Source organism: Hippopotamus amphibius, chromosome 1, assembly GCF_030028045.1.
Source record: "Hippopotamus amphibius kiboko isolate mHipAmp2 chromosome 1, mHipAmp2.hap2, whole genome shotgun sequence".
NCBI lineage: Eukaryota > Metazoa > Chordata > Mammalia > Artiodactyla > Hippopotamidae > Hippopotamus > Hippopotamus amphibius.
Window position 1 is genome coordinate 12,914,928 of NC_080186.1, and position 20,699 is coordinate 12,935,626.

Consider the following 20,699-nt stretch of genomic DNA (forward strand, 5'->3'; position numbering starts at 1 on the left):
CACCTTGACCGGCACCCCAAATGCTCCCATAACTCAGCTGGGTTCTCCTGGTGCGCCCCCAGTGGTGGTGATGAGGTGAACAGTAGTCTGCCTCAGGTATCCATGTGGATAGTAAAAGAAATACACATTTAGGAAGAACAAGAAAAAGAAGAAAATTAAAATCACCAATACCTCTACCATTTTGGTTTATATAGGTCCCATCTATTCTACAAAACTAGATTTTCACGATTGTGGGTTCAGAGAATGGGTTGTCCCACAAACTGGAAACTAGACTCATCCAGTTCATGCAGAGCAGGGAGAAAATTTGCAGGCAGGTCTTGACTCTGGCTCAAAAATCCCCTGTGCTGTGGAGAATTCCATGGCGGTCCAGTGGTTAGGACTCCACGCTTCCACTGCCTGTGCGCAAGAGTTTGATCCCTGGTCGGGGAACTAAGATCCCACATGCTGCGCAGAGCAGCCAAAAAAAAAAAAGTCCCCTATACTAGACTTTAGTGACTTGTGGGAGAGATTCACATGGGGCTGAATAATAAAGAGGTGGGGGGTGGAGGAGGGAAGGAGCCAGGTGGGGGCAGGGAATGTATGTTGCAGAAACATAGGGTGGTGGGCTGTGCAGGTGTCCCTGCACCCTGCCTGCACGTTTTTGTGCTGGTGTGCACTTTATTTTATGTATTATTATTTTTTTTGGCCACGCTGCGAGGCTTGCGAGATCTTAGTTCCCTGACACCCGCAGCGAAAACGCCAAGTGCTAACCCCTGGACCGCAAGGGAATTCCCCATATGCTGGTGTGGGATGATACAACCTGTCAAAAGTTAAGATGCCTTTGTGGAGTCAGTCAAAAGTGGGGGTAATAATTACAGCTCTGGGAGTGGAGTCCATCCTTCTGTCCCTCCCCAAACGCAGTCATTCCCCAGGGGAGAACGCTCTCCTACAAACAGAAGCCGTCATCACTATCAGATTCTTGCTGGGAGGGCTGCTCAGTTTGCTTTCATCTTTGGGCAGACAGTAACCAGCTGCTAAGAACAGTGCCCACACTTCGGCGAACGAGTACTTAAGAGTTCTCATAAGAGGAACTATTTAGATTTGAATCTTGACACAAATATCTAGCTCCGTTTGGTTTGCCAATTCAACAGTATTTAAAAGCTGTGGAAAGCACTTTTACTGTCCTGGGCTCCTTTATTTAGGTGGATGAATGGAATTTGTTTATGACTTTTGGGGCAGGCAAAAATCCACTCTTGGTAGCAAAAGATCACCTGATGTGGGAGCAAGATGTGTAAATCACGCAAGGCTATCGAGGTGCTAGGGCAAGGTGGCTGGGCTTTCCCAAGAGTTGGAGGTACATACACTGGTTCCTAAGTGTGCCCCATCTCTGCTGGGTGTCTGCAGAGGACCTGGACCTGGGGCCCTCGCGGGCAGGGCGCCATCCTGCTGGTGAACTGTGACAGAGACAATCCCAAATCTTCCACCATGGACTTCAAGGATGACCACCTTGACAGCAACGGTAAAGACCCCCAAGAACTAATGGGAATAAGGCTTTGTTTTTTGTAAAGCCTTTTGTCCTGAGCCTTGTAACAGTCTTCAGAAACCAGGGTTATTGGAAGTGTGTTCTTGTTAGCATACCTGTTATACAGGTGAAGGAACGGACAGGGGTCCTGAGAGGGCAAGTGACCCGCCCAAGGTCACACAGCAGCCAGGGAAGAGCTGGGAGCAGTGCCGAGTCTACCAATGCCTCCTCCAGGGCCCAGTTTCCATCCCCAGTCCGTTGCTCAACCCAAACTTCTGCTCCAAATAATTCAAAATAAAAACCTAACTACAGCCCCAAACTCAGGTCAGAGCAGCCCTGAGCCCCGCCATAGGCTGGACACTGCTCTGACCCGTTCAGAATTATTAACTCAAGTGATCCTTCAGCTCAAGGCTCGGAAGTATGTAAGGGCCCCATCCCCACTTTACAGATGGGAAAACCGAGGTATGGGGAAATTAAGCAATTTGCTCTGGGTGACACAGCTAGTAAGTCATAGGTTCAGGATTTGAACCCAGGCATCCTGACACCAGGGGAGCTTTAGGTGCACAAAGCAGCTGCAGGGTCTCTGCTGGCACACCTCTGAGACATGGCTGGGGTGGAAGATGCACTGCCCACTCGTACTGGAGGGGGGCACAGAGGTGTCAAGGTCATTCGGTGAGGACAGCTGCTGCCGCCTTCCTGGGGATTTGCTAGAATGGCCTAGAGATGGATGCACTTTGAAGTTGTGTGCAATTGGTATGACCTGATGCCAGGGAGCAGCCTCTACATGGTGCCTGGCACACAGTAATATTCACTTAGCCCGTAGGTCCCCTCCCAGGACGTTGGGCTCTGTAATACGTATTTTGCACATATGACCGCACCCTTTCCTCTGTGTGAGCCCTGAGCTTAGCCCTGTGTACTGGTGAGGAAACAGAGGCTGACACCTGAAATAACTCCCCACGCTCACACAGATCCAGGGTTCAAACCCCGCCTGCTCCAGAGCCCTTAACCACATGGCTCTCGTCCAGCCACTGACACGCCCAGCTTCGCACTCCCCAGGGCTTTGTTGGCCACGATTCAGGTTGGCTTACTTGCCACTCAGGCCCTGGGGAGAAACCTTTCCACTCATTCACTCCACAAGTAATTATTGAACACTCTTGTGCTAGGCATTGTTCTAGATGCTTCTGGAAGCTGGGAACAGAGCAATAAACAAGATAAACGTGGTTTCTGCCCCACTGAGCTTGCATCCTAAGCTCGCCCTAGTGGGAGATGACCAAAACCTTGATTTGCTTTAATTCTAAAATGAAAAATATTGTTTAAATACTGGAAAGAGCATAAAGGAAATAAAACCAGGTGACATGATGAAGGGTGGTCTTGGGGGGGATTGGCCTCAGGGGTTTGCGTCTCAGGCCACGCTCTTCTCACTTCAGATCTAAAGGAGATGTCCCTGATGACCCTGAGCACAAAGACCCCCAGGGACTTCTTCAGCAAGCACCAGCTGGTGCTCCACGTGGCCAAATCTGAGATGGACAAAGTCAGGGTGTTTCAAGCCAATGGTGAGTCCTCCTTGGCCGTCACCTCAGAGTTCCCTTCCCACCCTAGCCAATGGGACTCAGCCCCTTTACCCCCCGTTTGGTGAATAATTCCCGAGCACCTACCACGTGCCGGGTTCTAAGAACCGGGGATGCAGCAGTGAGCAAGATGGACATCTCTGCCCACTACCTTCTAGAAAGGGCACAGACAAAATGCAGGCAAACAAGATCATGTCTGGTGCTGGCTGAGTGCTGACAAGGAAAGGACCTCCCTCCCAAGGACTGTTGTAGTTGTTCTTTGTGTGTCTGTCTCTGTCTCTCTGTCTCTGTCTCTCTCTCTCTCTCACACACACACACACACACACACACACACACACACACACACACAGAGGACTCTTATTTGTGGAGGTTTTTGAATCCAAGCTGACTACACATAGTAATTGTAATATGTAATAATTTGTTTTCCAACAACCTGCTCATCAGAGACATTGGTAACTTCTCAGCAGCTCAGGAGCACCTGCCACTGAGTACCAGGCTCGGTTCTAGGCACGGGGAACACAGCAAAGAACAAAACAAAGTCTCTGCCCTCATGTCACTGTCATCTCAGCTGAGAGCAGTGATGTATAAAATCATTAAGTAAAGTGTCTAGTGCCTCAGACAGCATTAAATGCCACACGGAAGGATGCAACAGGGAAGGCGAAGAGGACAAAGGGTGTGGCAAGAGGGTGTTCAGGGTAGGCTTCCCCCAGAAGGTGTCATTGAGCAGAGGGAGGTGTGGGAACAGCCACGCAGACGCCCGGGGGAAGGGCACTCCTAGCAGAGGGAACCGCAAGTGCAAAGGCCCTGAGGTGGGATGTGCCTGTGGGCTTGGGGAATGCAGGAGGCTGGCTCAGCTGGAGTACATCACGCAAGGGTTAAGGGAGTGGATGAGGGTGGAGAAGAAAGGCCAAAGGGGAATGGGCCGGGTCAGGGAGGCAGAAAATGACTGTGGTTTCTAGTCTGTAGGAGGTGGGGGGAGCCATCTGAGGGCTGTGCAGAAGCACAACTTGATCTGACTTACTTCCATTCAAACCACCGTGATTAGACTGACATTGGTTTGGCCACAAACCAACTCCTTGCCTCTGCGAAGGTATCACCTCCTCCAGGAAGCCTTCCCTGACCTTCCAGCACTTACTACCGTCTGTGATTTTGACTGTCTTTGCCCCTCCCTACTTACCCGGGAGACTGTGCACTCTCTGAGGACAAGGACAGGGACTGTCACCCTGGTCTTTCCAGGTGTCAGCTGAGAGCAGGTGATAGGGAGTGAATGGATGGATGGATAAATGAATGAATGAATGAATTATAATGTGTATTGGATTTTCTGTAAAGTTGGGAATGACTCAGTCACCCTCATCACTCCATTTCTGGACCTCCATTGGTGGGGTAGTGTGGGAATTGGAGTGATGTCCGAGTTGAGGCTTTAGTCCTTCCTCCTAAAGGGAGGCTCCAGCCAGATCTACCTGTGAGGAGCCCTCAGGGGTGAGATGCCATGGCCTTGGGAAGGCATCACAGCCCCAGGAAGACAGGGTCTCGGCAGTAGGGAGGCAGACGTGAGCCTCCCATGCTTCCTCCTAGTGGACAAGCAGCCCCCCACGTACAGCATGGTCCTGGGACCGGAGCATCCCTCTCAGGCCCTGGAGCTCCTGGGTGGCCAGCACCGCACAGACTTCTACGTGGAGGGTCTGGCTTTCCCAGATGCCAGCTTTCCCGGGCTTATTTCCCTCTACCTCTCCCTTCTGGACACGTCCAGCCTGGTAGGTCAGGAAGGGGGGACTGGTCTTCCAGACACTGGCCCAGCTGGGTGGGGTGGGGTGGGGTACAGAGCCCGCCTGGGGAGGGGGCTCCAAATAGCCCCTGGGTGGGGGTTGGGCCCTGGCTGCTGTGACAGCATCTCCTCTGCCCTGCCCCTCCCCCTGCAGGAGCTCCCCAAGGCCCTGGTTTTCCAAGACAGCGTGGTCTTCCGTGTGGCCCCCTGGATCATGACCCCCAACACTCAGCCCCCGAAGGAGGTGTACGTGTGCAGGTGAGGGGCGCTGGAGGGCTGGGGGCAGGGCACAGACACACCCCCAGGGGGAACTCTGGCCTGGGAGCCAGGAGCCCTGCATTCTGGTCCCAGGCCCATCGTGCTGTGTGAATGGGGAAAAGGTAATATCCCTGCTGTGACTTGCTGAGGGCTGAGGCTTGTCTGGAACTTTAAAAAAGCAGGGAAAATTGTTATCGGTGGTGTTTTCGTGTCCCTCTCCTGCCCTGGTGCAGGCAGAGGGCTGCTCTAGCTCCTGGGGGCCTCTAGAGTTTGCCAGACCTGGAAAAGAGAACCCTCAGTCCCTGAGCAAGCGCTCCAGCCTCCGCAGAGTGAGGCCCATGGGTCTTCTGCAACAGAAACCCCGGGCGCTCATTTAAAATGCATGTTCTGAGCCAACCTCTGAACTGCTGGGCCTCGACTCTGGGGAGGGGGCCCAGCTGCGTTACAAGCTGCTGCGGGCGCCTCGGCCTCATCCCACAGTCTGAGAGCCCCTGTTTACCATGTGGGGTCTCAGGGGGACCTACCCCTCTCTTCCTCCCATTGCTCTGGGGCAGAAGGGGTGAGAATGTAACCTAGTGGTCAGGATGCAAGCTGGAAGCTAGCAAAGCCTGGGTTCGAATCCAGATGGCATGATTTTGAGCTTTGACCTCCTCATTCTGTCTTCTCCTTGGTGGAAGGGTGCCCGCTAGTTCCCCTCCTGGGTTCTTAACCAGGGTTCAGTGAGATAAACTTGCTAAGAGCAGAGAGACCGGGCGAGCCGTGGTCTCTGTCCAGGCCCCAGGTGCCTCGGACCACCCGCCCTGCCCCTCCCTCACTCCATCCAGGCCCGAGCTCCTGTTCTACCCTAGCAACCCTCCAGGGGTCCAGCTTGCCTCCTCGGAGCCCAGCCAAGGCCACTGGCCGCTGAATCAAGGGCACTAAGGAGATTTTTTTTCTGGTCTTTTTAGTTTATTTGAAAATGAGGACTTCCTGAAGTCAGTGGCTGCTCTGACCAAGAAAGCCAAGTGCAAGCTGATGGTTTGTGCTAAGGAGGAGAGCAGGGATGACCGGTGGATGCAGGTACATGACCCTTGGGGCAGGCAGGCGGGGCACACAGGACGCATGTCCCTGAGGGTCAAGGGACACAGGGGACCTGGCTCCTGGGGCTTGGCCAGGTGCCTGACTGGCCACCCTTCCTCGGACAGGCAGGGAGTTAGGAGCTTCTGAGGGTCCTCTCAGACGCGGGCTCAGGAAACTGACTCCACTGACATGTACCGTGGCCATGGCATGCCCACTGTGGGCACCAAGATGACCACCCTCCTGCTTGAAAACTCTCAGACGACCTCAGGAAATTGAGGGAATGCTGCAAAGCTCAGGCGGCTAGAGCTCAACCGGTCCCTCCAACAGCCCTCCCTCCAAGCCAGCCTTCCCAGGCTCGGCCACCAGGCCAGGCCACGCCCCTGCTCCAACACTTTCCGTGGCTCCCATCTCCTTCTCAGCCTTCCTCCCACCCTGGCTGTCCCACACCGGCCACACTGGATCACCATTCCATTTCTGTGCCAGGCCCCCTGCCCCCGTTGTGCCATGAGCCCCCTGAGGGCAGAGAGGGAGTCTCATTCAGCTCTGTGCCCAGCACCTGGCATTGGGCGGTGCCAGTGGGCAGTTGGTGACCGAGGCTCCGTGCCTCTCCTTCCACGCTGCCCGCCCTGCTCCAACCCTCTCCCTTAGCCCTGCTGCTTCTCTCCAGCCGCCCTCCCCATTCCCACCCCCACGTCCAAATCAGGCCTCTCCAGTCCCGGCTCCAATCCCCTCCATATATGTCCTCAATCCCTCAGCGGGAATTCATTCCTCTTTCTTCTAAGGCCCCAGACAATACCCTCTCTTCCTTCTCATCCTTCCATCTGTGTTAAATCAGGTTGAACCGGATGAAATGGCTGATATGACACCATTTTTTACCTCCGAGAACGGCAGTTTCGGATGGTTCAGCCTAACAGTGATTGACGTCCAACTTCACACCTTCCTGCTACAGTACAGGCAGGATGTGCACAGGATTCATTTCTGCGCCCTCCCCGCCCCTGCCCTGGGCTCTGCTGGGGCCTCACCTGCCCTCCTTTGGGGCAGGGCGACCTCTGCCCTCCAGCCTCAGCTCAGCAGTGCTCGCTCGCTCTCTTTTCATTTTAATTAATTTTTATTGGAGTATAGTTGCTTTACAATGTTGTGTTAGTTTCTGCTGTACAGCAAAGTGAATCAGTTATACGTATACATATATCCACTCTTTCTTAGTTTTCCTTCCCATTTAGGTCACCACAGAGCACTGAGTTCCCTGTGCTATACAGTAAGTTCTCTTTAAGAAGTCTCCTCTGACCGGTCCCATCTGCATCAGGAGTCCCTCCTCCGTGTTCCTGCAGACCCCTCACCTCCCTCCCACCACTTCCTAGCTCTGGGTGGTGAGTGCCCGGCTCCCAGATCTCCCTTCGAGGACAGGGCCCCAGGCTCGTACACTGTAGGTCCCTAGCACCGGCCCAGCACTCACCAGGAGTGGGAGTGAAGGGTGTGCTAGCGATTCCACTGCACCTTGGTGCAAATACAGGACAGTAAGCTCTGCTTTCCCGGAGCCCCTCCTCTGGAGTTAAATATCCCACGTGCATTTGCCCTTGATCACAAGGGGGAGAGTATGGATGGTTCCACACCCCCCATCCCTGCGCTGGACCCAGGCAGCACGCCTAATAGCCTCCCTTCCACTTGCTCTGCACAGGACGAGATGGAGATCGGCTACATCCAAGCCCCACACAAAACACTGCCCGTGGTCTTTGACTCCCCGAGGAACAGAGGCCTGAAGGATTTCCCCGTCAAATGCATGCTGGTACGTGCTGGGCAGGGGTGGGCGCCAGCGCTGAAACCCCCGCCTTGAGGCCTCCTTCCTCATTTCCTGTCTCCTGCCCCTGATGCTGAGCGTCCTGCAGGTGTGCGTCCTGCCCAAGCAGCCACCACGCAGGTAGCCGGGGCCTTTTTGTCACGGGATGACATCTGGCGCTTCCTTTCCCAACGCCCTTTCTGGCCATGAGCCCACTTTGTCCTCAAGAAAACCCTGGCAAGGACATAGGTCAGGTGTGGGCATCCTTGTTCCACTGAAGATGCTCTTGGGGCTTCCCTGGTGGTCCAGTGGATAAGACTCCGTGCTTCCATTGCAGGGGGCACGGGTTCAATCCCTGGTTGGGGAACTAAGATCCTGCGTGGTGCACAGTGCAGCCGGAAAAAAAAAAAAAAGATGCTCTTGCTGCAAGGGGGAGGGGCGGCGGGGGTAGGAAGAGCACCAGAACCTTCCCCAGCGTCCTTCTGGAGGCTCTGTCTTTTGGGTGGGAGTCTGGCCTTCAGGGGGCACCCTCTGGGACATGGGGACGTTCAGGATCAGAGTGGTCACTTCCTCGGTGTGACTTTATCAGCCGAGGTCTCTACATGTGCATGGGGGCTGGGGTGGGGTGACGTATTAGCGAGTCATGCTTGACTAACCTAGCAGTTTCGTGCAAACTCAGCACAGAAGAATGACAATGATAGCAGCAACAATAATAATGGTTACGTTTATCGAGCACGCATCTGTGGCAGTCACAGTGCTAAATTCTTACGAGATGACATTTAATTTGTCTAGTAACCTCTAAGGTAGGTGTTATCACTAAGCCCATTTTATTTTGTTTATTTTTGAAAGCTACCTATAACATATATTTATTTATTTATTTGGGCTGCGTTGGGTCTTCGTTGCTGTGCACAGGCTTTCTCTGGTTGCAGCAAGCGGGGGCTACTCTTTGTTGCGGTGCTTGGGCTTCTCAGTGCGGTGGCTTCTCTTGTTGTGGAGCATGTGCTCTAGATGCACAGGCTTCAGTAGTCGCAGCACACAGGCTCAGTAGTTGTGGCACACAGGCTTAGTTGCTCCGAGGCATATGGGATCTTCCCGAACCAGGGCTTGAACCCGTGTCCCCCTGCATTGGCAGACAGATTGTTAACCATTGCACCACCAGGGAAGTCCAGAGGCCCATTTTATAGATGAAGAAACTGAGGCTCAGGGAGGTGAAGCAGCTTTCCCAAGGTCGCACAAAAAGAGAGTGACATTGGAATTCAAACTGGGCCACGAGCACCCTGTTCCCTGCTTTCCCAGGAAGACCTCAGGCCTGCACTCTGAGCCCTGACAGCCCCCGACCGCAGGCTCCCAGGGAAAACAAAGGAAAGAGTGTGGGGTGCAAGGTTTGCTGTGGTGAATAGCTTTCCAAGGGGCACCCTGTGCCCTGAGGGGAAGGGAGGCGGCCCTACCCACGCAGGAGGCTTTGGAAGGAAACTTGAGCTTAGCGCCCTTGCTCTCCTGTGCTGAGTGTTGCCAATGCGGGGATTTAGTTGGGGTCATGGTGTCTCTCTGCCAAGGAATCAGGTTAATCCTGTTTGAGGAGCAAAGGGATGAATTCGCCAGCTTCCCTGAGACTTTGGCTCTTCTCGATGGTTTCAGTCCTGCTGTGTTCAGTGGCTGTGTCCCCAAGTGTGACAAAGTCCAGACTCTCTGATGTCACAAGCCAAACTGCCAGACATGCAGACAGACAGACAGACACTGCAGCACAGGTGTCCTCACTTATCCCACAGACAGCCTCAAATGGAGGGGGGCTGTAGTGGTCTCTTAGCCCTGCACGTCTGGGGTATTCAAATCACTCAGGAAAAGAATTGGGATAAAAGTCAAACTCCTCACCAGACAATGGCCCCACCTGCTTCTCCAACTCCGTTGTGGGCCACTTTCCTTGTCCCTCATCTGGCTCCAACCCCACTGGCCTCCTTCCTGTTCTTCAAACGTGCTCAACTTGTGCTTGTCCCAGGGCCTTTGCATGTACCGTTCATGTGTCTGGCTGCTTCTCCACCTTCAGGTCTCGGCTTCAATGCCCTCCTTAGTGAGGCCATCCTGAGGCGGAAGGACCAATTCAATTCCCTGTCATTCTCCAGCACTGCTTGTCCCTTCCGGAGTCTCTGCTATAAATCATCGGCCTGTTACTTTCCATCCTCTGCCTCCCTGCTAGACTGGAAGCACCATGCGGGCAGGGCCTGGGCCGTGGTGCCCATCGCTGTGTACCAGGCACTTAGCATGCAGCTTGACACACGGTGGGTGTTCCTCCCACAAGACAACGTTAGTACATTTTAAACCAGTAAATGGAACACCAGTAGCACTTGCCATAAATAGAAGCGTTGAACCTGGAAGTTAAACAGAATGAAAACAAAAGAGTACTATTAAACCCAGCTCCTTACACATGTCTGCAAAAGCTCTGAAACAAGGCTTCGCTGTCCGCTTGTTAAGACGGGAGGTTAGCAGGGATTAAGGATGGATTTGCACCACCTTCTCTGGGACTTTCATCTTTGATGAACCAGAAAGACTGGAGGAGAACTTGGACACCTTCTAAATCTGTGCTGGAATCTGTAGCAAGTAGCACATGTGAGTGTCTCCTGCACGTCCTGCTCTGGGAGGGCCCTTCTCCAGACAATGGACACCCCTTCACTCGCCTGCAGAAATCCAAGCCTGCAGCCTATGTAGCTTTCTTCTCCTGGTGACAGCCAGGGCAGTGACTTGGGTGAAATTTATCATTTATTCATCAAACATTCTTTGAGCACATACTCTGTGCCCAGACCTGTTCTAGGCACTTGGAATCTATTGGCAAGCAATGCCAAGGCCCCTGTCCTCATGGAGTTGGCATTCTAGCCCAGAGAGATAGATAAGGAACAATAAGTTTAATACATAAAATTACATTATATGTTGGGAGGTGAAATCAAATACCACAGAGAAAGAAAGGGCAGAATCACAGGGCTCACGGGTGCCAGAGCGGTGGGGGGAATTAGATTGCAAAAATCTTAAAGAAAATGGTCAGGGGAGGCCTCGCTGGGGAGCTGACACTGGAGCAAAAACTGAAAACAGGTGAAGTACTTGACTTTATGGGCTTCTTGACCATCATAGGGACATTTGTTTAGAATCTGAGAAACTGGGGGATTGTTGCAGAGTCTTAAACAGAGGATGATTACGGTCTGGTTGGGGTTATTAAAGGGAACCTGTGGCTGCACATTGAGAATGGACGGCAGGGAGCAAGGGTGGGAGCAGGGAGAGGGGGATGAGGCTGGTGCTGTAAGTGGTGAAGGATGATGGATTTGCAGACCAGGGGAGCAGGGGAGGGGCTGAGACACGGTCAGATGTGGGATGTTTCGAGGGCAGAGCCAGTAGCATTTCCTGACGCTGTGAGGGAGTGACAAGCCTAAGATGACTTCAGGCTTTGACCCTTATGAGTGGCAGGAGCCATCCCCTGAGATGGGAGGACAGAGGGAGGAATGGGGAACAAGGGGGTAGGAAGCAGGGATCAGCAGTTCTATTTGGGGAAGATGGGAGATATTTAGTCAACACCCAAGTGGGACATCAGGCGTTTCGCTCCCAAACGCCACACTTGTACAACACACCCGTGTATGCATGTACGGCGTTTGGGAGGGAAATGCAGACTGAGATATAAACGCGGGAGTGGTCAGCGCGTGGACGGTATTTCATGAGACTGGGTGAGATCATCAAAGGAGGCAGTGAAACAAGGACCGGGTCTGCCCACCCCCCATCTCGGTGCACAGGAGGCTGAGAGGGAGGAGCAGGGAGGTAGGGCCTAAGAGCACACAGTGTCCCAAAGGCCAAGTGCAGAAAGTGTGGGAAGGACGTGGGGGTGACCAGCTGACCCAGATGCAGCTAACAGACAAGGAAGCCTGGGCATCGGCCATTGGGTTTAGCTGTGTGGTCGCGAAGACCCCGAGGGAGCAGTTTTGATGGCCCATCGGGGGAGGAAGTCAGGTTGGTGTGACTTCTTTAGAGAGAAAGGGCGGATTTGGAAATGATGGTTTTTAGACTTGTGGAGTCATAGACCTCCTCGAGACTACTCACCTTCCCAGAAAAAGGCACCCAAGCTCATTGTCTGGAATCTTCTTTCAGGGAGTCTGTGGCCCCCATGAAGCCCCAGGGTAGAGACCATCGATTTGTAGGGAGCCGAGTTAGAGGTGCAGCAAGTAGACCGAGTGATGTCCTAATCCCCAGGACAAGATGCTGTCTTATATGGCAACAGGGCCTTTGCAGATGTGATTAACTTAGGGATCTTGAGATGGGGATTCTCAAGATCTGGGTGGGCTCTATGTAATCACAACACTCCTTGTGAGAGGGAGGAAGGAGGGTAGGGGTGGGAGAAGGCATGTGATGACAGCCACACAGGTTGGAGTGATGGGCATTGAAGATGGAAGAAGCCAATGTGGCCACTAGACACTGAAAAAGTAAAGAAAATAGATTCTCTCCCAGAGCCTCCAAAAGAAACCAACCTACCACCCCTTGATTTGAGCCCAGTGAAACTGATTTCAGACTTCTGACCTCAGAACCGTAAGAGAATAAACGTGTGTTGTTTGAAGCCAGTAATTGGTTTACAGTAGCAGCCGGAAACTAATACGGGGGTGAGAGGTGTGTCACCCGCCTGGTCTTCTCATGAAGATGGAGATGTCACAGCCATTGGGCAAGGCTCATTCCAGCCCGAGGTCAGCAGGCAGCCCCGTGTGGACCAAGAGGGCCTGCTGTAGAGAAAGTTCAAATCACGGTCCTTCTGCAAACTGGCTCTGGAACCTGAAGAGCCACACACCACTCTGACCTTAGTTTCTGCTCTGAAAATGAGGATAAAAATGAGATCTTGCAGATTCATTATTACACCCAAGTTAAGGCTTATGAAGCAGTGGGCGCCCATTATGGACCATTACAAATCCTGGTCCCTTTGCTTGCCCTACTGGCTTAGCTTTCCTTCAATATTCCACACATAATAATGACACCTGCTCTGAACCAGCTGCTGAAAGGTTACTTCCTGTGACCGGGCTGATCTTTAAACCTGGACCCCCACCCTCTCTTCACCCGGGGAATAAGTCCTCTAACTCCTGGCGCTACTTTCCCATCTCAGGGTCCCGACTTTGGCTATGTGACTCGAGTGCCTCAAACAGGGAGAGTTACTGACCTCGACTCCTTTGGGAACCTGGAAGTGAGCCCCCCGGTGACAGTCGGGAAGAAGGAATACCCACTGGGCAGGATTCTCATTGGGGACAGCGGTTACCCCAGGTAAGGAGGGGAGCGGGGAGTGGGTGGCCAGGACCCAGGGATTCCGGGAAAAAGCAGAGGCCAGAGTAGAAGCTTTCCCTACTCGCTCCCAGCCCAAGAGGGCTCAACAAACTTAAGAGGGTATGAGAGGAATCAAAGGACACAGTAAGGAATACCCGCTGAGGAACCCAGCAGTTCCATGCTCAAATTCCAGCTCTGCCACTTACACACTTTTGGTCAGTAAATACTTACTGAGCACCTACTATGTGCATGGTATGGTGCTAGGAGCTAGGAAGGAATGTAGCCATGAACATGGCAGATAAGTCCCTGCCACTATTCTAAACAAATAAAATAATTTCAAATAGTGAAGAAAACACAAAACACAAAAGAGAGGGGCAAAGGAGGAGTGGGAACTATGTTTGGGTGACTGGGCCTCTCTGGGGAGGGGGCTTTTGAGCTGAGGTCTGATGACAAGGAGGACGTGGCTGCATGGAGCTCTGAGGCAGAGGGTTCCTGGCAGATGAAAGAGCATGGGCAAAGGCCCTGTGGCAGGAATAGCTTAGTGGGTTCAAGCAGGCCAGAGTGGCTAAAACAGACTGAGCAAAAGAAAGAGCAAAGGGCTAGATCACAAAGGGCCTTGGATGTCAGAGCAAGGAGAAAATTGAAGCCCAGAAATGTGAAGGGACGTCCCCAAGGGCACACAGCTAGCGAGAGTTCACTGACTCAGTGGGACCAGTTCCAAGCTCCACGTTTACTCACAACAGCAGCATCTAGGCTGAGTCAACAGACAGTGCTTTCTGAGGCTACACTCTGGTCCTACTTACCTTACTGACTCCATGTGTCAGTTTTCCCCAATAAAACCGGGGTGACAATCTAAATTTCTCTGATGTTAGGAGATATGAAAAAAGAAAAAAAAAGGAAAAGAAAAGGAAAAAAAGGCATCCCAGCGTCCTGAATCTCTTCCCTGAAGGAGAACCCTGACCCTTTCACCAAGTCCCAGTCCCGCAGAGACTTCCTTGTTAACTCCCACCCTTGTTGACTCCCCCACCCCATCTCCCTTTAACACTCCTTTATCCCTGTGCTGGCAGCAAGGAAAGCCAGGAGATGAACCAGGCCCTGCAGGATTTCCTTGGTGCCCAGCAGGTGCAGGCCCCTGTGAAACTCTACTCCGATTGGCTGTCTGTGGGCCACGTGGACGAGTTCCTGAGCTTCGTTCCAGTGCACAAGAAGGTGCAGTCCGGGGGGGCTGCCTGGAGGAAGCCACGTGCCTCCTTCCTGGGTTTCCAAACACAGCTCTGCCTCTGCCTGGGAGTGACTGACCTTACCTTCGTGACTGTTTTTCCCTCACCCCCAGGAAGGGGCATGGAAGAGGCGGCCAGCTTAGGTCCAAGCCCACACTCCCCACACCCTCGGCAGAGCCCTCCACCTTAGGAGCCCCAGGGCAAAGCTGATCTCTGACTCTAGGGTTTCTGCCTCCAGGGCTTCCGGCTGCTCCTGGCCAGCCCCAGGTCCTGCTACAAACTGTTCCAGGAGCAGCTGAAGGAGGGCCACGGGGAGGCTCTGCTGTTCCAAGGGGTCAAGAGTAAGTTGGCAGTGCCTGTTCTTTTACCTGGGAAATGTCCTCTGCCTTCACGTGGTCCTATTGCCTCTCCTATTGCCACGTGAAGAGGAGATTTCGTGGCATCTGTTGCCACGTGAAGAGGAGATTTCGTGGCATCTGTTGCCACGAAATCACTCAGGCAACAAACATCTTCTGAGCAGCCACTGGGCACTAGGCACTGTGCTAAGTGCTGGGGATGCTGCGTGAACAGAGCAGAATAGCTCCCTGCCCTTGGGACTCACAGTTCAGGGCAAGTGAGTCCAGGAAACAACTAAACACAGGGGCTTTAAGGGGTGTCTGGGAGGAGGTCAAGGAAGGCTTCCTGGAGGAGGTGAAGATCAAGCATGAGCATGAGAGATGAGCAGGAGTTAGCCAGGCAGTGGGGCAGTGGGTTGGGAGGAAGAGGGATATTCCAGACAGAAGGAAGAGCAAAGGCTCAGAAGCAAGAGAAAGCAAGATGCGTTTGAGGACTTGAAAAAAGTTCAGTCTGGGTGGAGTTCAGAATGAAATATTTTTTCAGTGAAGTCCACAGACATAGGCCGGAGTCAGAGGTTGAAGTCACCCTGGCTGAGTTTTCACCTAATATCCGTATATGTCATGTAGCATCAGTCAATGGTCAAACCTGTTTGCCCCTCGGGAAATGTGTTCTCTTTGGAGATAAGAGAATTTAAAGGAGTGAAAGTAACACTTTTTTTTTTTAAATTTTAGTTTGGCTGCATTGGGTCTTAGTTGCGGTGCACGGGCTTCTCTCTAGTTGTGGCCCACAGGCTCCAGAGCATGTGGGCTCTGCCATTGTGACACGTGAGCTCTCTAGTTGAGGCTCTCAAGCTCAGTAGTTGTGGCGTGCAGGCTTAGTTGCCCCGAGGCATATGGGATCTTAGTTCCCCAACCAGGGATCGAGACTGCATCCCATGCATTGGAAGCTGGATTCTCTACCACTGGACCACCAGGGAAGTCCCGAAAGTAATACTTTTAATGAGAACTTACCCCAATAGATTATTTTATTAAAGTCATTTGCCTCCCAGTTGCTCATAATAAACCTATATGTTAGGAATCATTGCTGCCCCCATTTTATAGATGGGAAAACTGAGTCCCTACTGGGCCTTCTGGGGAGAGTGAAATGGACCTCTGAATTCATTTGATTTTTTTTCTTTTCTTTTTCTCCATGACAGACAAAGCCCAGCAGAAAATAAAGGACATTCTGTCAAACAAGAAACTAAGAGAACATAATTCATATGTGGAGGTACTAGTCCAGCTGCCCAGGAGACACACACCCCGGGCAGACCTGACACCCCCAGCCCCGCCCCCACCCCCAGCCCCCTTCCCTGAGGTTAGAGGCCCTTGGGCTCGTGATCAACAGCCCTGGGATCTAGATCAATGTGTGTGTGAGACAGAGAAAGAGGGGAAGCCTCGATCTCCACTACAGGAACACACACAAGGTGATGCACGGAAAAGAGAGAGAGTCGGCAAAGCTGGAGTCAGAGAAAGATGGGGGAAACTATCAGAAACAGAGGGACAGAGGCAGGAGAGAGGCCAAAGTCACCAGGCTGGGGTGGCTAGAAAGGCAGGGACACAGAAGCAGAAACTAGAGGCAGAGGGAGGGACTGACGGAGGAAAAGGAGGTGCCCATCACTGCTTTCCTGACCCTGTACCTGGTCCTTCCCCTGACCAGGCCTCGGCCCCACCTGCTCCTCCCCCACAGCAGTCTGCGCCCCGCCCCTGCTGGCCCCGCCCCGTGCTGGCCCCGCCCCACCCACCGCCGTCTCCTCTCCCGCCCCCCAGAAATGCATCGACTGGAACCGGGAGGTGCTGAAGCGGGAGCTGGGCCTGACCGAGCGGGACATTGTGGACATCCCCCAGCTCTTCAAGCTCCAGAAAGGCATCAAAGGGATCCTCAAGGCCGAAGCCTTTTTCCCAAACATGGTGAGGAAGGGGCATTCTGAGTAGCCTTAAGTCAGAGAGGCCAGTTGGGCTCTGGGTCCAGGAGGCTTGGTTGTCTCCTCACCCCTTGGGGTTTGCACGGCCCTATCCGGCGTACAGAGCCTCTAGGCAACCACCTGGGTGCCAAAGACTATCATCGCCCCTACTTTACAGATGATGCCCAGGGAGGCCAGGTCTCTGGCAAGAGGCGGAATTCAGAGCTGGGGATCTGGTTGCACTGCCCCCGTGGGCTTCCCTGTGGCAGGTGAGGGAGAAGTGGGATGGGTGTCGGGGGAGGCAAGAAACAAGCAAGATGCTCCCAGATGGAATTAAGTACCACAAAGGAAATAAAGGTGGGGCACGTTTTCAGACTGGGTGGTCCAGGAAGGCCTCTCTGAGGAGGTGAGGCTGGCACTACCTGAGCTAAGTGGGATTCTCCTGTCTGAAGGGTGAACTTGAGGGGGATCCCACTTCTGCTGAGAAATTTTAACTGACCCCCACCATCTTGAAGTCATCCGGTATATATTCCCCATACCTCTGCCCTGTTACTCTGTCTCTTCCAAGAATACCCTAGGGCCAGGCAGAAACCTCACCCAGTTCTACTGGGGTCCTTCAGCCCCCTCTCCTGCTGCAGCTGGGGGTTACAGTTCAGGGAGGAGCCAGGAACCCCTGGCACTGTGGTCTTCAAACTGGGTTCTCTAGGGTCCTGGGGTTCCAAGTCAGGACCTCAAATGCAGTGGTTTAGATTTTGTCTGTTTTATGCATTGAAGTACTGAAGAAGATTTTGTTTAGAATAAAGCCTCCTTGGCTAAGACGAGACAGGAAGGGGGCACCCTCCTCTTAAGCTCCGGGATAAAGTTGGCCCCAAGCATTTCGTTTTTTTCTCCAGTTTAGCCCAGCCAGGAAAGAAAGCTGGTGCTGATGGCTGGGGGTTGAGGCATCTCAGATGAAGTAATCAGCGATGCTGAGGGCCAGCTCGGTACCTCCACTGTGCGAGGGCCCAGAGGCAGCTGGAGTCTGAGCCACGACTCCCACAGGAGCCTGTGACGGGAGGTGGGGACGTGGGTCTGGGCGTGGAACGGGCGGAGAAATTGAGTGCCAGGCACGTGGCATGGGCTGTGTCTGAGCGGTGAGATGCCCCTTCAGTGACTCATAAACCCTGGAGACGGACTCCGCTCTCACTATGCGCTGGCACAGACTCTGCATACATGTTGTCATAGCAATAGAAATGTGTTTGGGCTCTTTTTGCTGATGGGGCTCAGAGAAGCGAAGTGACGTGCCTAAGGCCACACAGCTGTATAATAGTAGTGCTGCGATTCAAATCCATGTTGGCCCCGGGGCCAAAATGCTCATCCTTTCACCTCATCAGGCCACCTCCCAATATAATAGAGGAAAATAGTCATTTACATTGGGTATAATACATGGGAAGTGCTACAAATAGGTAGGCACTTATTCACGAGATCATAGTATCAATAGATACTTATTAAGTGCCTGCTCTGTGCCGGGCACTGTGCTGGGAGCTATGGAAACACAGAAGGGGATAACTGATTGCCAGAGTTGGGGGATTCGCAGGCAGCTTCGCAGAGGTGGTGGTACTTGAGCTGGGCCTTGAGTAATCGAGTTTGCCAGAAGGTGGCAGCGGAGAAGGAGAGAACAGTGTTAAGAACGTGGACCCCAGAGTCTCATGGAATTGAGTATAAGTCCTAGATTCGCTGGGTGGCCTTGGGTAGCTCACGTTACCTGTCTGGGCCTCAGTTTGCTCATCTGTGAAGTGGGGCTGTTATTTCCAAAGGTCAGAAGAGAAAGGGGGCACTTGGATGGTGCTGCAGGCTGCACGCTGCTGTCCCTGACCTGGGCTCCCCTTTCATTGCAGGTGAACATGCTGGTGCTGGGGAAGCACCTGGGCATCCCCAAGCCCTTTGGGCCCATCATCAACGGCCGCTGCTGCCTGGAGGAGAAGGTGCGGTCCCTACTGGAGCCGCTGGGTCTCCACTGCACCTTCATTGACGACTTCTACACCTACCACGTTCAGCAAGGGGATGTGCACTGCGGCACCAATGTGCGCCGGCAGCCCTTCTCCTTCAAGTGGTGGCACATGGTCCTCTGAGCCCGTCCCCCCACCATCCTCCCCCTCTGGAAGCTCCTGGCCAGAGGCTCTGGCCCCCTGCAGTGCAGCACAGCAAGGGCTCTTGGGGACACTTTGGCTCCCGGGGTGGGGTGGGGGGGCACCGTCCGGGCAGCGGCTTGATCCTTCCCCTGTGCCCCGGCCCCTGGAACCCCCACCGAAGATCCCAACCTGGGCCTGCAACTGAAAGCTCAGTTCTGCTGTGAGAAGCTGCAATAACATTTTATAATCACTTTATATGTGAGGTCAAGCTAATGCTCCTGGCATTTGTTCATTCTTTCACTCATTGTCATGGTCAAATTGAATATTACAAACTTGAAGGTTCAATCGGGATATATTGAAGGCCAATGTTCCTGCGTGTGTCTTTCTGTCCTGGCCATATATTTGGTCTATAAAATTTTCTAGGGTCTGAGCCTAGTTGGTTCTAAGCTTCCCAAGGAGGCTTTGAGGGAGATGGAGGGGGAGGGCTGACCCCCCAGGGGTGCAGCGCATCCCCAAAGCTGCACTGAAGTCAGTTTCCAAGCAGCCAGCCAGGTGAACAGCCCGAGGTGCACGGATGCTCATTTGATTATTTGCTGTAATGTGTGTGTATGTAAAATGCACTCCTCTGTGTGTCTGTTTCATGATTAAAAAAAAATAAAATTATAAAAAGTTGACTGGATCACAGGGACACTATGTGGGAAGGAGTAGCAGGGACGAAGTCACGTCAGCCTCAGGCCTCTCTGTAGACCACAAAGCGATGTTTACCAGGTTCAAGGGCAAAGGTACAGCCTGATTCCTGGTCATATTGTCCTTTGAAAAAAGGCAACAGACACGGAGTGCGAGAACCCAAGGGGGCCGTGAGAATTGACTGTCGTTTGAAACACACCCAGACGTCAGCAAATTCTCCTCTGTCCCATTTGTCGTTTCCGTTCCACCAGCTTGAAGGCCCCATAAAGCGGGCTCTTGTCCCTCTTGTTTTCTGCTGTGCCACACGCTGCCTACCTGGACGTGGTACAGAGTAAGAGCCATGGGTTTTGTGGAATCAGGTTATTAGTCCCCACTGTGTCTTTTTTGTATGTTTTCTTTTATGGCCCTGACGTTAGGACTTAGATTCCTCTGTAGAAAATAACACTTGGTGACTTGAGGTCTTGAAAATTGAGGCCAGATTTTGGCTCCATAGAGCCTGGGATTCTCAGAAAACACCCAGAGATACTGTTTTCACGTGGGTCATGGAGAACATGATGGTGGAAAAAGATGGTTATCTGGAGTGTCTGCCCTGACACAGGCTGAGGAGAAAGGGACCCATAAACCTGTTGCTTCTCTGAATAGGATCAGCTTTCCCCCAGCCCTCCTCGGAATGTGCTGAGGCAGATGCACGAGTGTTTCTTATGGACAGAAGGGGGCCATGAACAAAGGGAAGCTGGTGTGAGGTTGTCCCCAAACCTGACCAAACAGGGCAGCCTGGAGCGGTGAATGAGCTCAATAGACAAAAACTGAAGCCTTTGCCAGATTCCTGGGGCTGCAGAAGACTGGAGAGAGGAGCCGATGGCTGAAGCAGCACTTACATCAGGTAAGTGCAAGCGAGCCTCCACCAACCATTCATGGGGCATGTGGGGGCATCAGTAAAGGAGCCAGGGGAGCCCCAGTGAGAAGAAGCACCAGCTTAAGTCCTACCGGCCCCATAGAGCATCTTGTGATGGCGCCTGGGAGCAAGAACCTTCCCGCTGGGACTTCCCTGGTGACACAGTGGTTAAGAATCCGCAGGGGACACGGGTTTGATCCCTGGTCCCGGAAGAGCCCACATGCTGCAGAGCAACTAAGCCCATGTGCCACAACTACTGAGCTGGCGAGCCACTGCTACTGAAGCCCGTGCGCCTGAGAACCTGTGCTCCAC

General features: G+C 53.0%; 1 protein-coding gene across 1 annotated transcript in view; it reads left to right on the plus strand.

Moving 5' to 3' along the window:
- Positions 1-18,808, plus strand: part of PADI4 (peptidyl arginine deiminase 4) — a 36,938-nt gene extending 18,130 nt beyond the window's left edge. Inside the window, exons 5-16 of the mRNA XM_057744516.1 lie at positions 1,384-1,498; positions 2,929-3,054; positions 4,645-4,823; positions 4,989-5,092; positions 6,040-6,151; positions 7,827-7,934; positions 13,045-13,199; positions 14,267-14,396; positions 14,643-14,760; positions 15,951-16,021; positions 16,561-16,701; positions 18,572-18,808. Coding sequence (XP_057600499.1) covers positions 1,384-1,498; positions 2,929-3,054; positions 4,645-4,823; positions 4,989-5,092; positions 6,040-6,151; positions 7,827-7,934; positions 13,045-13,199; positions 14,267-14,396; positions 14,643-14,760; positions 15,951-16,021; positions 16,561-16,701; positions 18,572-18,805 — 1,593 coding nt within the window. The 3' untranslated portion in view covers positions 18,806-18,808. The remainder of the gene's footprint in view (positions 1-1,383; positions 1,499-2,928; positions 3,055-4,644; positions 4,824-4,988; positions 5,093-6,039; positions 6,152-7,826; positions 7,935-13,044; positions 13,200-14,266; positions 14,397-14,642; positions 14,761-15,950; positions 16,022-16,560; positions 16,702-18,571) is intronic.
- Positions 18,809-20,699: the final 1,891 nt, after the last annotated feature.